Source organism: Corvus brachyrhynchos, unplaced genomic scaffold (assembly GCF_000691975.1).
Source record: "Corvus brachyrhynchos isolate BGI_N302 unplaced genomic scaffold, ASM69197v1 scaffold213, whole genome shotgun sequence".
NCBI lineage: Eukaryota > Metazoa > Chordata > Aves > Passeriformes > Corvidae > Corvus > Corvus brachyrhynchos.
This window is the reverse complement of record NW_008237233.1, coordinates 1,082,805-1,100,779: the sequence shown is the minus strand read 5'-3', so window position 1 is coordinate 1,100,779 and position 17,975 is coordinate 1,082,805. Positions and strand designations below refer to the sequence as shown.

The following is a 17,975-nucleotide window of genomic DNA, read 5'->3' as shown; positions in this document are numbered from 1 at the left end:
GTCATTTTTCTAATCTTTCATCATTCTCTAGCATCTTCTTTGCCTTTTCATATTTATTTACATTATTCCCAAATCATCATAATTCAATACAAATTGATGTAGTGACCAGGCTAAATACATCAGAAGGCATAGGGTGTTCTAGATTCTGTCTTGGTTTTGCCTGAATACGTCTGTGCTCTATTTCTGCCTTCTATCCTTTATTGGATAAGAAGAAATTTTAATACTTACTTACTATTAAATGGGAGAATTTGTGAGTTTGGGGGCCAACACTGACAAAATCGGAGTGTCACCTTTGTGTCTCTCTTGTGGCTTAGGATTTCCTTGGAATTGTGGCGACCATTAAATATGAATTTGATATTAGCTAGAGAAATGGCTGAGTCTGGAATGCTTCATCTAGGATTGGAAATTGTTTCTCTAACAGAGAATTGTTTCTCCATCCAGAGCACTGAATAGCTGTGAATTAAGATGAGCTGCATGTTTGGGTGGCACTGAGAACTTGAATCCATAATCTGTCATCATCCAATAATAAAACCTGCCAGTTTTGCTGTGCACAGTAATAAAACAGAAGATATGTTGAGTGGAAGCCCTGCCAAGGCGGTGGCGGGAGGGGCTGACTCTGTCTTAACTACAGCAGTGCAGCAGTAATTGCTGGGCTTTGAAAAAATTTTGTACTCTACCATCCCGCCCCTTTTTATCTCCACAGCAGTGGGAAGGCAGCAGCAGTCAGGAGAGGGAGGAGAGTGATGGACGCTGCGCAGAACGGAGGGAGGGAGGAGTAGGAGACGGGAATGCATAATGCGTGAGTGACAGAGGGTGTGCAGGCGGCTGGCAGAGTCCAGAAGACGCGAATGTTCATACCCCAGGGTCCAGGTAGGTTTGTTGTCCCTCTGTCTGAGACGGTAGTTGCTTTGGAAGCATCCTGTTTCAGCTGCAGAGATGTTCCCTGTCCAGCCCAAGGGCTCTGCAGGCAGCACCTGTTGCAGCAGGGACGTGGTTTAGCAGCAGCAGAAACTGAGTATGTCGCTCATCCATGAGGGGCTGCTGGAGGGTGAGAGTCTGCTAAGGTTTCTGTTGTTCCAGCAGCTCGTCTTTCTGCTCTGCAAAGCCGGGCAGGTGGAGACAATAGTCTTTCCAATGGAAAATCCTGTTCTCAGGGGATGCTATCAGGATGCAGCTCAGTCTAAAGCTGAAAATTTTTGACTCTCAAAAAAGAACAAAACATTAATTGGCAGTGTAATTAGGTGAAAATAGAAGTGGAGGAGCTGCTTGTACACTGTATTTTAAAGGAGAGTGAGTTGAAAGAATGAATTTTTCAAATAATCATCTAATAAGGAATGAGTTTTAAACATTAGTAATTACAATATGATGTGGAAGTGATTACACTTAGAAATACTGCTTTTGCTTCTTGCTTTTGGTGTATTGATTCTATATAAGACATTGCATAATTCACTTTTGTTAACCCAGATAAAGTTAAGATCAAGTGTATATGGAACTGCTTGCCAAAAATCAGTCACTGTTTTTTAATGAGTCTGTAATTGCTTTATAGCGCAGATGTGAAATAACATGTGATTTTTAAAAATGTTATTCATTATATAGAAGCCAAAAGTGTTTTGGTTTTTGGTGTTTTTTACACACATTTTCTAGAAGAGGTCTTTCAGTTAAGTACTCAGCATTTTGGGACTCAGCCATGAGGGCAGTTTAATAACTGAAGGTAGAATGTGATATATTTAGTTTATCTGTCCCTTAAGCCTAAAACAAGCTTCTCTTACTAAACAGATTTCAGTGTTTCCCTGTGGAAAGACCCAAAAGAACCAGATTCCTGAGGAAATCAAATAATTTGTGGTATAATAGGCTTAGAATTGAAATGGCCAAATGTTTGATAATATAAGAGCTACCACATTTCAAGGATATACTATTTCTAATCTGTTGTTGTTATGGGGGTTTATGTTGTTATTGATTTCCAAAGCACAGTTTTTGCACTTTAGCTGTTTTCAAATACGCTTTTGTGTTTTAAGAGCTTTATATGAAGAAATCAATGATGTTTACTAAATTTACATCTGAGCAAATTAATTAACACTGATAATGGGAGCACATGCTTATTAGCTTGTAAGTGTGGTCTGTGTCCTGGACACATGAAAATTGATGGGAAAACATGGTCTCTGTTTTTGTGAAGGCTAGTGCTGGGCAGTTTATTTGTGCTGTCAGCATTTTGAAGGTTGAAAAATAGTGCTGGACGTGTTTCAAATTGTTGGTACTAGTGAATGAGATCTATCCTCATGCATTCAAATCTACTGTGCAATTCTTCCCTGAGAAGCTCTCGTGAGCCTTATTTAAAAGAAATTTTCAGAACTGGGTCTAAATCATAGCATGTATTAAGATCTCTACTACCTATGGAATTTTGTTATTTAAGCTTATTATCTTCAAGGGGGTTTTATTCGCTTTGGAATTGCATTTAAAAAAATAGAGTGCCTAAATCTACAAATGCTTACATGAATATTTTAATTAGCATGTAAATATGATGACAGAAATTGAACTGTTGGAAAAGCTGTGAAAGCATATTCCTTTAGTTGTATAACACTAAAGAAGAGCATCACTACAGAGGTCTGTGAGGATCTCATTCATTGTGTACCAATGATTTGTAGCAATTTGAGAGAAAAATATTGATGACCCACAAATCACCTTTGATATTGTTACACAGCTACCGTAGTTGTTCAGAACTGTGTCATGATAACAGTGAGGGGATTTTTTATCAGTTTAAAAGTGGTCTATAAGCTTAACAGAACTTTAATTTTAGAATGTTTCATTGAAAAATTGGAAAAGTATGCCATTGCATCACACTTTGAAGAAAGAGTGATTTAAAAATTGTCTCAGCTACATCTGAAGTGTTTTAGTCCAAGGTGGTTTTGGAAGCATCAGAATAGTAAAGTGTATGTATGATTCTTGCTATTATTTGAGATAGGATATCTGATGCAATTTAGCTAAATTTTATTTCTGAATAATCCCAAACTCTTCCAGGGTGTTGCTGGTATCGGGTCAGTTTAGTTGTTCACTAAGAAATATGAAAATGTAGTAGGCAAGAATAAATAAAAAGAATATGCTGAAATTATTTGCTTATGGACTATTAGGTCTTGACCTTCTAAAAATATGATCACACATATAACTATTTTTACATGTGTAATCCTCTTGATCAGCTGTATTCATTTGTAGAAATTGTGCTTGCATTTCAGCTCTACAAGACTGGCCAATTAAGGTATAATAATTTTTGTATATAGAGGTGAATATAATAATTCTTTTCCTTTCTACAAATAAGCATACATACTGTTTAAAGCTTCTCTCAATGTGCATTAAGAGTCAGATGCTATATAATATCTCCATCATCAAATTGAATCTTACAAAGCCACTGCTGTCAGTTGTAGGCATTTGTCATAGTTCCACAAATTCAAGAATTATGTCTATCTAATAGGAGCTACATTAATATTTCTTAAGGAAAAAAAAAGTTTGACAGGAGGAAACAATAGTACAGGCCATTTGTCTTACTCCAGGTGGACCCACTGTTACATATTTTATTCAGAAAAAAAATACCAAGTCACAAATGATTTCACAAATGTCTGCAAAGTCTCATTTGCTTAAGTTATTTTTTCAGTGAATAATCTCACTGGGAAATACTTTGTGTAAATAAACACTTCCAAGATTTAGCTTACTCTGCGTATGAGAACTTGAGGCAGCTTGCAGAAAGAATTTTCAAACTGTGAATTCTGAAATATACCTCAAATATGAAAAAAATGTTTCATAGATTGGCTTATGATTATTTCCTATAAAACTAAAGTTGTAGTTTCTTGTACTGAAATAATTTGTAAATCCAAACCAATGCTGCAGTTAAGATAAGTATGCCTGTACTTATTCAAACAGGCCTATTTGACAGGCTAAATTTATCTGGGAAAATTAAACAACAGAGAAGATGCTTTGCATGTTTATCACAGCTTTTATGTTTGTGGATTTTTTTATCAGGACAGAATTTCCTGTAGAATGTAATAGCAATGTATATTTTTCTATACTGAGATACTTTTGTTTATCTAATCTTGTATCTTGTATAGACTCATTAATTTGAATACAGTTACAATTCTCATTTTCTGATGGCAAAAGAAACTTCTCAGTCACTTATCCTGGACTGGTCCAATATGTTACTGCTTTGAATTGTTTCAAGCTTTGCTTCATTAAGGATTTAACATGGCCTTAATTCAGCCATCTGTTATGGGTTTGGCAGGCCAACAGATCTGAGGTACTGGTAAGAGCTTTAGAAATTTCCCACATTTTTAAAGGTTAGGAAAAGGGCTACCTTTATGAATAGATTTTGAATAATTCTCAGGAAGACAATGGTGCAGAAGTGGGGTAAAAAATGCTTGTCATTCTCTGAAGCTCAGGGTCCCTTGTCTGCCTTTAGCTTTGCTGAAAGGCAATTAGCATTTCAACCAGCCAATTTGGTTACATGCAATGAAGTACTTGGGTTTGTAATTCGCTGCTTTTGGCTTGGTGCTGTTGAGAACTAGTTTTGTGTAATCCTCTCAAAGCACCTTTCTTTCCAGCATAGTTATTGTTGCTGGTCTTAAATAACTAATAAACAAAGAGGTTTCCTTGTCTTGGGCTGCAGGGTGCCTTAGAAGAACAACAAGAAACATCCAGTTAATAGGGGAATAATTATAATTATTAAATAGTGATTATTAAATTGTGACATGAGTTAAAAGGTTTAGAAAGCCAGGCAAAGCAGCATACGTGATAAAGGTAGTGTAAAAAGGCTTTGGTTCCAAACAAATTTTGCTTAAGGAGTTCTCTTCTCTGAGAAATAAATACTTTATCATGCGTTTTATCTAAAAACGGATTGCCCAGATTTAAGAGATTAATCCACAGTATAGATTAGAGTGAGGGCCCCATGCTAATCATCTTTACAAATTACACAAATGTATTTTTAATTCTACAGAAAGAAGTCTTTGGGGGACTGCAACACACAGATTCTTTAATTAAGTCAATATAATTTGTTGCAATCTAATGAAAAATGAATACATTTTACTGTAGAAAAGAACCTTGTTTTATGTATGCCTTAAATTCTTGTATTTAGTAATACCCTTTTTTGAACTCAAGAAAATCTCACTGATTCAATTACTGTGATAATTAGGCAACACGTTAAAAATTCTGTTTGGCTCATACATGTGTATTAAATAGTAAGAATCCATTGTGGATAGCAAGAGTTCTGTCGGTGTACCTGAAACAATGCCATCTAATCCTTGCCATGAGGCTCTAATTTTGCTGTTCTGTACCCTAAAGTTTTGGGTTTTTTTCTTGCAATAACATTACGTGTAAAGCACTGATTTAGGATGACTTTAGTTTTAAGTGAAAAAAATTACCACTGTACTGCAGAAAACCATGATTTCTTTTTCTGGTATGTACTGTTTATTCAGGCCATGGAAATTGATTTACAGCAGGTACTAGGTATTTGAAACTGTGATAGTTTTGTCCTCGGCTCCCAACATATGTTCTCAACATATGTTAAATAAGAGTGTTGAGGACATGCAAAAAACCTCCAAAATTGAGTACAAATGGAAATTGTTGTGGAAGTTCAGATTATACTTAAGTATAATAAATGGCTGATTTGCAGTGAAGCCTGCAGACCTTCATCAGCTGTATTTCTGGTTCCTTATGTGTTAAGAGCCTGATCCTGTGGCATGCTCAATCATGAAGTTACTTCTACAAGTATGAGCTGGGAGTGTTAGGCATCTTAGTGGGTCAGTCCCTTGGTTTTGATTCAGTTTGGTTGTTGGTTTTTGGTTTATTGTTGTTTTTTTAATCTCCTTTCTTTTTGGTGCAAAAACCAGCTTGAGAGAGGGTATAAATGCTTACAGTGTCTGAAGTTACAGTTACTTGGTGCAAAATACCTAGGTAAAAATCTAGCTCTGGTTCTGGAGTACCCTGCAAATTGATTTCTGTCAGTGAAAGATGTTATACTGTTTTCATTACAACTACATGGGTGGAAAATGATTTCCAGTGTGGAGCTGAAAACTATATCTTTACCTTTTGCTTAAATTTATACTGTAAGTAGAACTGTTCATAAATACTGTCTTGCTTTTAACAGTATGTAGGCAGGCCTATATATGAATAGATTCTTGTCAGTTGTGTGAGATAAATTGAAAGCTCTGCAGGTGAAGTCAGTGTGCTTGAACATAAAGCAAACTCAGATCCTTACTAATGTATTTCTCAACATTGTTAAGTAGCAGATTTCTGCCAAATTTTATTTGCATCAGACTCTGATCTCTGTTCTAAATTTAAAGTAACCTTAATTAGCTCCAAGTTGTTACATTGGAGGTACTGTGGGTAAAAATAATCCAGATTTTACAGCTAGTCAAAATTATTTCCTGGTTCTCTGTTTGACTTGAAAATTATAAGATAACTGCAGATTTTTGTAGAAGACCTTCTGCTTGCTGCTGGAAGTACTGGATACAACACTGCTTGAGAGTTTTGCCCGTTATCCGCGGCTCAGAATTGTAGCAAGTGGTTACCTCAGAAAATCTCTAGCATTCCCTGGCATAAGAGATAACATTTGGTTCTCCAGTGATGATTACATATTTTAGAACTTAAAAATTAATAATACAGTTTAGATCCACTCAAGTTCTTCTGAGAAAATAAAAAAGAAATTGCTGGAAAACTTGCAAGGGGTAGTCTGGACTTCTTACGCTTTTTAACTCTGAGTGACCTCTAATAACAGGGTGAGATGATTTGGATTCCTCCTTATGCCTTTGTCTTGGCCTCAGCTTGCAGATTTACTGCTTTATGTATTGGTTCCTGGCTGTGATGATAGATGTACCTTTCTGACTAGTAAATATAAATATAATGGCAGGCAAGTTAAGTGTATTTTCTTCCTTAGGATAAGATGTCTATTTTGAAGAGTGCACGCCTTTTCCAAGAGGGGATAATTGAATGAGCAAGAATTATATGAAGTTGTTCAGGTTTCATTAAATTCACCTTTCCCAGTAATACATATGGTAATACAGAACAAGATTAAAAAAAAAAAAGGTGCAACTGTTAGAAAGGAAGTGGTCAGGGGAATAATTGACTGATGTCACTGTCATCAATGTTAAATGCAGATAAATCTTTTTAGCACCTGATGTGCTGCGGTACTGTTCTATCAAGACAGCAGTAGTGACTAGGGAAGTAGGCAACTGAGACCAAAAACTTCAAGATAGTGAAAGCTGACCAAGGGATTTCCAGTGTTAGTAATAAGAAGGGCAATGTCAGGTATCTGACATGTCTTTGTAATAGAGAAAGACAGGAAAACGTAGAAGAACTGGAAGCAAAGACATTCAGTAACACTGAAGAATGCTCATGAAAACTGGTGAGATAGACTCTGCAACTATTAGCATAGTCCAGGGATGCAGACAAAGGCAGTATAATCTCACTGTTTATTCACCTTGAAGTAGGTTGAAGGCAAAAAAGGGATATAAGCAGATATTGTTTTGAAATGGTACTTTTGGAAAACTCTCTTCTTCAGTCTGTATTAGAGTGAGAGACTTACTTATTCCACATCTAAACAAAAAGCCCGAAGCAAAGAAGGAACAACAACCAGCAGAGCAGGCTTGGGTAATGCCTGCTTTCCATACGCCAAGTTTTGTTGTGTCCTCCTTTTCATATGTGTGAACTGTGGGAACTTTGAGGCTAGGCAAAACCTAGTCTGAAATAAAATATTTCTCTTTTAATTTGGAACCTTGACAACATAGAAAGGAGAATTTTAGTAAATCAAATTTATTTTAATCCCTGCTGTTTTCTAACGTTGTTCTCCAATATTGTTGTCAATGTCAAGAGATTCTGAGAACGCCTAAAATAAAAATACTGAAAATATGCATGGTTTTAATATGTTTCTACAACAGGTGCAGCAATGGCAATGGCCTTGTGAAACTTCTTGCTCCGTGCTGTTCCTGTGTACTACAGAGAATCACCTCTTTACATATGAAAGAGCACATGTATCTGTCTCCCATTGTATTCAGCCAAAGATGCTGCTGGGTGCTGACATCTCTGCTGTGAATAGATTTCTCTCTGGCAACCACTGATAGCTGTAATACTGTACTCAATGCAAAGTAATAGGCATGCCAGTTTTTTAATGTTTGACTTGGCTGGGTATTTGTAATCACAGGGAGTAGACAAGGACAGTGAGTGAAAAGTGCACTTACTCTTGCTCCTCTGTGTCTGTGGGCTTTACAAATATACAGTGAGTTGTGTGATGATGGGCAGTGGTAACCAAGTTGTAGCCGCTGGGTGGGAACGGTGCTGCTTCAGCTTGTTGCTTCTCCTGTAAACAGCAGTGACAACTCTGAGGTAGAGGATACGTAATCACTTGTTCCGTCTGCTTCTTTGTTAGTGAACCCTCTTTCTTTTGCCACTTTCCACTTCCTATCTGGCATTTTATGCTTATTTCATTTCAGATTTTTAATCTGGAGCAGTCTTCATTTCCCTTCTTGATCTCTCTATGTTTCATTAGGCTATAGATTCCCTCATACTTCAAAGTAAATAGCCAGGAGATCTTTTCATTCTTAAGGGTTTAACTTAAGCACAGAAGCCAGTGTAAAAATCTGCAGAAAAGACCATTCATTCTTTATAAACCTTAAAGTCTTCATCTGAAATTTGTTCCAGAAAATTACTGGGAACAGCAAGCTACTCCTGGTGATTCACCAGTTTCATAAGCCTACCTTGGCTCCAACTGGACAACAGGGTGAAATGGTATTCCTTATATAAATGGTGACATTACTGTGGAAATTACTGTGTGGAATCAGTGTATGATTTGTTAGATTCCACACTAGTATTCTGTATTTTAGTGGAAAATACAAATGGGCTTCAAAAAGTGCCATAAGATGTATGCTAAAAGAAAATGTGAGTTAGTGATCATGACTTTACTTTTTAAAACTATAGGGTTGAGGAATGGGACTTTATACTTTTAAAATCCTTTAATCCAGAAACTTTTATTATAAACCACTTAGAAACATCATCTAGGCCTCAGTACATAGCATTGTTTCAAACTACCACTGATACTACAAATGATTATTTGAAATGGCTCGAGTCAGAACATGGTAACAGAATAGTTAATCCATTGATTTGAACATTCTCTAAAGATATGTGATACTCTATTGCTTGTTGTTGTTATAAAAACATTTTACTGACTTTCGTACATTAAGCTAACTAGACTATCTCAATATCCTGGATGGAGAGAAATTAACTCAATAATATTTAGCTGAAACAGAGGGGAGTGTTTGATCACCAAATGTATGGTTTACCAAAATTTATCAGTGATCAAGGACTAGAGTTTCAGCTTAATTTAAAAAACAAGTTACAAATTAGTCACCAGTGGTTTAATGAGGTGAGGGAAGTAAGGAAGGGTCCTCATGTAATCCCTGATCTTGCAAAAGCTTCTACTGAACTTCATGCAATATATTTAATAAAGAACAGACTGTGTTCCTATTACTGTATCCCGCAGCCATAGGGAGGAGGAGAGAGATCCAGCAGGCAGGAATTGTGCAGCAAGATTGATTGATTGATTGAATTATTTTACAAACTCTTTTATAGACTTTTTTCTTCATAGTCTAATTGATCAAAGGATCAGCCACCCCCTGGGGTGATTGGCTAAAATCCTAAAACATCCATTGTCAAAATATTCTTCTACTGTACCATAAACAAGGCTTTGCAAGGTCGCAGGTGATCATAGTTTATAGAACTCTGCTACTAACTTCGTGAGAGAGAAAAGTATCTCACGGGCTTATAAAGAAGCAGGAAAATTTCTTGCTAACAGCATTTTTGTATCCACATGTTCCCATATAAATTTACAGAGGAATTTAGTGTACAAAGTGAGTTCATTTTTAATAAAGTAAAATACTGGGACCTGTAATATGTTTTCAGCTATTTGAATAATTTTTTTCTGCATTCTCTACGTCTAGATGCATGTTATTTTTATTACATCGCATCAATTTTAAAAAGTAATCATGATTTTCAGAGTTTCGTTTATATAAACAGAGTAAAAACTACTTCTGGCAGACTGTGCGAAGTAAATCTTAGTACAAATAACATAACAAGGAAGGATACGCACCAACTGAATAATTGATGGTATGATTGTGAAACTTCTCTTGTTCCGCAGGAGTAATCCTATAGTTTTAGAATGCTCTCTAGTAGAAGTAATAGAATTCAAGTAATTCTAAACTTCTTAATCTTGCCCTCAAGGATCATGTTTTCAGTATTATTTACTAGAAGCATGTACTGTGGGAAGGTACTGGTGAAGTCTATGACAAGGTAACACCTGAAGCTAAAAGGTCAACAAATTCCTCAGTTTAGTATGGATTATGCCTGCATCTGCAGACAGTGTAATTGTCTGAGAGTTTACAAAGGTTAGACAACTCTTCTCTTTCCAGCTTGGAGGTTTTTTTTGTTTGTTTGTTTTTTTTTTTAGAGCAGTTCCACATAAAACCAGAAAAAATACCTTGCAAATTACTACATTTGATAATTTTAAATCCCAGGGGATTTATGTATATATATTTTATCTTTGCTTCCCACTGTAAGATTTTGCTGCACTAGAATTACTGAATGGATAGATACGTGAGAATCAAGCATTGTTTCTGTCAGACTGTTACACACTGAATTCCCAATAAGACCCATGGATATCTTGAAGGACTGTGTTCCTGGTAATAAAAGTTTAGAGTAGTGTGAAGCTATGCAGCAAAATTATTCTACTGTGTGACATTTTTTTTTCAGAAATAATCAGACACTGTTCAAGTGGGTGGTGAAAGGAATAGAGAAAATAGTTATTCCTGATTTTTTGCACTTTTTTTGTTCGGCTGTTCCCTCTGTGATGTTCAACAGATTTAGGTGAATTTATTGTTACAGGCAGTTAAAATCAACTTACTTTGTCAACCCACCAGTCTTTGCTTGAGGGTATTCCGAAAAACATTGATAGTTTTTCTTGACTGTATTTCCAAGTTATACTTCGTTAATATGCCATGTCTGTGGATCTTTTTGTTCTTTAGCTAGCCTGAAAGCAGTTTCTTTCGAGTTCTCACAACATAAAATTTATCCTTGCCCAGAATTTGTTGAAAGATGAATCAAAGACTTGAAGTCTTTCTGAAGTTCTGTTAGTTTTAGTGGTCTCCTGAAACTATTATTCTCTGTTCAGTCCGGGATTAAAACTACCTGACTGCAAACATAAAACATTCAGAGTATGTGTTAGACCTCAGTTCTGATTCAAATTTGACGCACAAAGATGTGTTTCAGTGTACTCATGACATTTACTGTTTTGCTGATAATTTATGACTAAATATTAGTAACTGCCGCTCATAAAAAATGAGAGCAAGTGCTTTGCAAACATGTCTGATTTTAAATGTTATTAATATACAAATATTAATGTAGTATGTTCTGTACAATTTATACAACTGTGATTGACCAGATTTGTCCAGTAATTGTAACACTTGGAAGGATTATTTTAAGCAAAGTGACATTTTATTTATATATTTAATTACACAAATTCTGCTTGTATCTTGTACAGAAATTTTAAAAAGTAATAGTATAAAATAACGACCACAGATTAAAAGAAGCTTGGTGAGGGAACTAATTCAATTACATGATGTTGTAATGCATTTTGGTGTTTAGAGCACAACTTTGTTCTCTTGGCTTTTTCCAAGACGGCTAAGTTCCTTTTGTCAGCAATTTGCCCTATCCAGCATCCATGTTCTCATTTCTGGTCTGCAGTGTACAATGTAAGCCTCTGCAGAAAAATGCAACCATTTGAAATTTTTTGTGTCAGACTCTTTTAAAAGTGCATCTTTCACAGTATCAACACCTGATGACTTCACTGGGACTTAAAATCATATTTTACATCACAAAACTGGACTCCAATGTAAGAGAAATGAACCACCTTAGTTTTAAGTTTGTATATCTTAATAGAAAATACTAGACATTTTGCAGAAAGAAATAGAAGTAGAAGCCTGGCTGTACAAAGACTGCAGTGGCATTTAAAAATATCACAGTGGTTGTCAGGGACAGGAACACGTGAAAGCATTATGGGATAAGAAAAGACTCAAGTGAATATGCAAATGTGTAAGAATATTTAATGGTGAATAAGATGTCAGAAAATGATCTGTGTGATGACTGCAAGTATCCAATCCTTCAGCCTTCCTGTAATTTTTTGTGTATTTTTAAATACAGTCTAGAGAGCAAAGAAAATGGAAATGGAACTGTCAACCTTGAAGCCAATTTTTTGTTGATTGAAAATGAAAAAAAGTTGTGGTAATTTCATCGGGTTTTTTCTTAAAAGAAGTTCTTTATTCCTCCACTTGAAGAAGTCAATAAATACTGTCTAGAAAATCACTAAATTAAAATTATGAAAATAGAATTAGATACTCATGATAATTACATCATATGATTTGATTGTAGTGGAGACCTATGCATGTTTTAATCGCATTTCTTAAACTCACAAGATGATCATGGTATTTAAAGAGTTGAGAGGGGTCAACTGGAATGGTAAGGTCAACCATGAATGCTTTGTGTATTTTAGATTCACAATTTATTTTTAATATTTTTTTTCTATAGGGATGCCCTCTGCTTCTTTATTAGTTTATTTGCTTTTAGCATTATTCATTCATTTCACATCTGGAGAAACAGAAGTGAAGTTCAGTGGACAAACAGAATTTGTAGTCAATGAAACAAGTACAACTGTTATACGTCTTGTGATTGAAAGGACAGGGAAGCCTGCTAACATCACAGCAGTTGTGTCGGTAAGAAACCATGGCAGTGATATTCTCAGTAACTGTGGATAACTTTCTGAAGGGCTTTTTGGGAAGTGTGGGCTCAGGTACATGGAAAGTTGTGAGTATAACTGATAAGACAGACAAGTGAGAGCCACAAAGAAACCTGTTTCCTCTTCTCTGAACTTGTAATTTCACTGTTCTGAAAGGAAGAATAGTCTTTTTCACAATGGTTATTTCAAGCCTTTAGCTTCTAAGAAGGATGATTCAGGTGTGGCAGCTATGCTGGTTCAGTGGCTTCTCTCCATTTAGTCTCAGTGCCCAACTGTAAACTTAGTCTAGACCCTTTGCTATTTTGACATGACTGCCTTTCTAGTCTCTCCTCTAACCACCTCACTTACAGTAGAATCAGGGGAATTTTCTTCTTGAAAAAATTCACTGAGATGAAAGGAGGGAAGTTTTTCATGGAAGACTTAATCTTGCCAACTTTGGTGATCAAATTGTTAATCTAGGTTGAATGCCTAGGCTCCTTCCAGTGCTTAGAATGGAAGGCAGAAGGCAGTTACATCCTAAGGTAAGTTTAATTCATGTAGAGTGTTATGAGGTGATCAGTGCTTCCTGTACAGGCATAGCTTTTTCAATACAAAAACTTTTCATATGGTGCATTATGCAAAACATACCCAATTGCAGGGAAGGAAGTCGTAAATGGTTCTGAATAAAGTGTTCTGTTGTTTTATTGGGTTTTTTTTCACCTGTTTACTCAGCATGAATAAAATGGGTTTTTATCCATGTACCTTCTGTCCAGAAATTAACTGTATGACAGCAGGGGAAATTGTGGGAAGACTTATGTTCAGAAAAGAGATTTGAATGAGTCTAGAATGATAATATAGAAGATACTTAGAGAAGAAGGAGGTGACATTTTGTTGTGTGTTTATTGCAGATTTATGGAGAAAATACAGGAGACTTTTTTGACACATATGCAGCTGCATTTATACCTGATACGGAAACAAACCGAACAGTATATATATCTGTCTGTGATGATGATCTTCCAGAGGCTGATGAGACATTCACATTTCACTTGACACTACTGGTAAGTCTCAATTTTTCAGTTTATCTATTCCACAGAAAACACTGGGTAATCTAATATAGACAAATGATATTTAATAGGTTTCAGAGTAGTCTTACTGCTCATGAGCAGTAATAGGTAAGAACTAAAATCTGGAGTCTGAGCAGGATGGTGCTTATTGCCCTTCAGAAAGTTTGCATTTCTGTGGATGTCTCTGTGTCATGTTGCTGTGCCTGACACTTAAGCAGGCACTGCATTCAGCTGTGGATGTTTGAAGGTGTACTAGAGCCCAGAAGATTTAGATTGTGAAGACTCAGCCTTTCCTGTTTTCCTGCCTAGCATGTGCCTGGAGGAGAGGGTGGAAGTAGCAGAAAAAGAGGATGACTTCCAGTCCTCCAGAAGCAGAGCTTAAATGTGGCTTATCTAAACCCAAACAATTTTATAAGTACTTACGAATAAATTTCTTCATATTGTTCTGTCTCATGCTGCATGAGAGAGGTTCGCATTCACGTTTTTTTAGCTAACAGTTCATGGCTAAGATGTCAGTTTTGTAAAGATAAATTTTCTATTTCATTGCCAATTATTACACATCTATGGGAATGTTTGCAATGAATATAAAAATGCGTATTTTCCCTTCCTTCTTACTTTGATTTGTAAAGGTATCTCAATTTTACAGTGCTATAAATATCTGCTTCTTAAAGCTGTTATCCCAGTATATCCTTTAGCTGGTATCCCACTATAATAGCTTCAAAGTTTCAGTTTTATACAAATGTTAGGGAAAAAAGAACAACTTTGGAATTCCTGTCATTGTTAAATGCTTCATATATGGTTTCCTATTGATATGCTGTTAATAATTGTTAAACCATTGTTAATCATTTGCAAAATTTGTTTCAAGAAATTTATTGTTGACTGTGTAGAGTGTATTTCCACAGTAATTAAGAATTATTTTAGTGCATTCTATTGCTTTAAACAATTTTCATTGTGATATATAATAAAAAGACAACATTTTTTGTAAGCTAATATTAACTCTTAAAAGACAGTAAAATCAAAATGCCTATTTTTTTTCATCACCATACTTAATACCTTATTTTGGTTTTAATTTTAGAAACCATCTGCAAGGATAAAGCTTGGCTCACCCAAATCTGTCACTGTAACAATCTTATCAAATGACAATGCCTTTGGAATAATTTCTTTTAACATGGTACGACTTTTTATATGGTATATTTTAGAACATTTTAGAAAACATAGAGTTGAAATTGTCAAGGATGCTGGTTAGTTATTCACCCAAGTCCTTTGAAAACAGATGCTGAGTTACATCTCTGAAAAACATCTCTAGAGATAATTCGTACATATGTATGTAATTCATACATATATTCAGCTTTAATATTTCTATAGGCTTTTAGGTGTTGAGATGTTGCCTGAGATCCTCAAACTTGGATGAATATCTATGTTGCTCATCTAAATGTAAAGCTTTTAAATATTGTTCAGTCCCACTGCCCCTCAATATCGTATGGAGGAAGTGAGGACTAATACCATAGAAAAGTTAAAGACACAGCTTGGAAATTTCAAGAATATACACATTTTTCTCAGGTGTGCAAGCTGTGAGAGCAGCATCATAATATAATACCTTCTGGGGATAAGACAGTGTTGTGACTCTAGTGGTATGGAGGATATTTGCAATAATACAAAGTTTGTGTTAGTAGAACAAGAAGCTGTGCTTTATTGCTGGCATTGTGGCAGTATACTTTTTAGAAGACTTCCCTGAAAAAAATCCAATATAAGAAATGTTAGCACCACTGTATTAAACCACACTGCTCCCTGAAGTGCTGTAATTCTTTGAAATATCTTAGCTGCAGCTGTTTGATAGACGGAGTCCATTATCTAGTTATCTAACAAAGGAGTTTTTAATGGAGAAAACCTATTTTTAACAGGGTTAGGAATTACTTTAAACAGGTGCTCATATGCCAGTGCTTAGTATATGGTAACTATGCTCATTTACAAAAAAACAAAAAAAAAAACCCACAAGAAAACCCGTTCTACATACATTATGATTTTTTTTTAATCTGAAACTTTCCAAGCTTTTTATTAGCTGAACTAATTGGTTGCTACGATATGTATGCCGTCAGCGGACTGGTTTGTGGATTGGGTTGTCTGTGGGAGTTTGGTATTTCTATGGTAACAGTTTCTTGCTTCTGCTGTGATATTTGATCTGTGCCTTATTGCCTGCCCTTTTCTTCCTTATTAGTCTGCCTTAATCACAGTGAATGAGCCTAGGGGCAGAAATGAATTCGTGCCTCTCACTCTAATTAGGGAGAGAGGAACCTACGGGACGGTCATTGTAACTTTTGAGGTGAGTTTATCAAAAAGGCTTCATACCTTTGTCTATTAGATGAAACTGTGAGGCCATAATCATAGTTTATCAAAGTGTTTATTAAAGTGAAAGGACTAAATGTTTACATTTTTAAATTCTTTTTCATAAAATGGAAATATATTACCTTTCAAATGGAAAACATTGCAGTTACCTAACTGCTTAATCTAAGGAAAAATGAAGGTATATTAAAAAAATTAGTATTCTCTGTCGTTTAGGAAGATATCTGAGGCAGCATTAGTTGGTATTATTAACAAACAATGTCTATTGAGTATGTAAGAAATTTCTTGTGTATTTCTTCAAAATTTATAAGCACCTGACTCTTTAATGCTTGTGCCACCTTCAAATATGTAAATGTAGAGCTCAATATTTAGTGAAATTCTGTATCTGTAAGATTGTTTTTGAATTCCCAGACATTTCAACCTTTCGAAATCATTACTTGAATATTTAGGCCATTATTCACATACTTAATTTGAATGGGATATACGTATTGCCTTTGTTGTGAGAGGGGGGATTTTTTCCTTGTCTTGTTCTGATTCTATTACATTCTTTAAAATTACAGGTAATTGTTTTTTATATCAAAATTCCTTTATCAGTTGTCATCAAAGATTTAATCTAGATGTGTCACAATCTCAAAAGTTTTGTACTGGACGTTATTGCATACTAAATACAGAATGTATAGATGATGTACAGCATGAGATTCTTTATGTTATTTATTGCAGATATGTTTGTTTTAAAATCCAGTAAATTTTGTTATCTGCACAGTTCATCAGATTCATCTCAGAATGTAGTTTATGTACATATGTTGAAAAAAATTTACAAGATTTTCTAAACCAAAACTCTAACATATTGCCTCTAGGGGTCTTACTATTTTTTTAGGTTTTAGTATTAACTGTAATTTCCTTAGTATCACAAGTCAAGACACAAAGGTCACCAAACCAGTAACTGCTATTATTTTGTCTAGGAAGTGATTAGGAAATGCTAATTAAATTTAAAAAGAAAGACTACCCTTTCTGTAATTTAAAAGAACCCGTTATGCATCAATAGATGTTCTCAAAGGCCTGTATGGAAGTAGTTTTCTTCCCCTTTCTCTGGGAATACATAATTTCTTCAGAGTGCCTACCCTGATTTACTCCATCTGCCAAAAAAGAGTCAATTTTCACAACTGGATGTGTGTGCATATGATCAGGAGGTGACTGAATAAATAGTAATTTGTTATGCATTTCACACACTGTATATTGGCCATTGTACTAGATTTTTACACGTTCTCTGTATATTTCTTATCAAAAAAATCACTTATTTGCAGATAGAAGATGGACCAAACTCAGCTGAAGAAGACTTAAGTCCAGCCAGAGGAAATATTACATTTACCCCTGGGAGATCAGTGTTGATTTATAATTTAACAGTGCTTGATGATCAGGTAAAAACAAGCTACTTTGTTTTTGGCTTGGATATATAGATTAACTGCTTGCTGTTCTGGAGGAACTTTGTATATTATGTTACAAAAATTATTGGTTTAAACAGGGCTACAAGTGCTTCTGCTTCATAAAGCTCAGTTTTGTCTCTGTGGGCTATCATTTTATCTTTGTAATGCTGCCTCAGTATTTCTAATCAAATAATATTTTCAGTTTCTGAACATACCCAGACTGCTCTGAGTAGATCTGTGAGGTGCTATACAGTTACAGTATAAATAATCAAGAAAGCATTATATTTTTATTCAGATGGAATACTGAGGTTGTTGTATTGTCAAGGATGATGTTCCTTAACTAGGTACAGGTTC

The 17,975-nt window shown here is 35.3% G+C and overlaps 1 protein-coding gene across 1 annotated transcript in view; it reads left to right on the top strand.

The window, feature by feature from the left end:
- The first annotated feature begins 632 nt into the window (after positions 1-632).
- ADGRV1 (adhesion G protein-coupled receptor V1) overlaps positions 633-17,975 on the top strand; it is a 269,849-nt gene continuing 252,506 nt past the window's right edge. The window contains 6 exon segments of the mRNA XM_017729530.1: positions 633-870; positions 12,607-12,791; positions 13,702-13,851; positions 14,933-15,028; positions 16,073-16,177; positions 17,502-17,615. Of these exon segments, the coding sequence (XP_017585019.1) occupies positions 849-870; positions 12,607-12,791; positions 13,702-13,851; positions 14,933-15,028; positions 16,073-16,177; positions 17,502-17,615 (672 nt within the window). The 5' untranslated portion in view covers positions 633-848.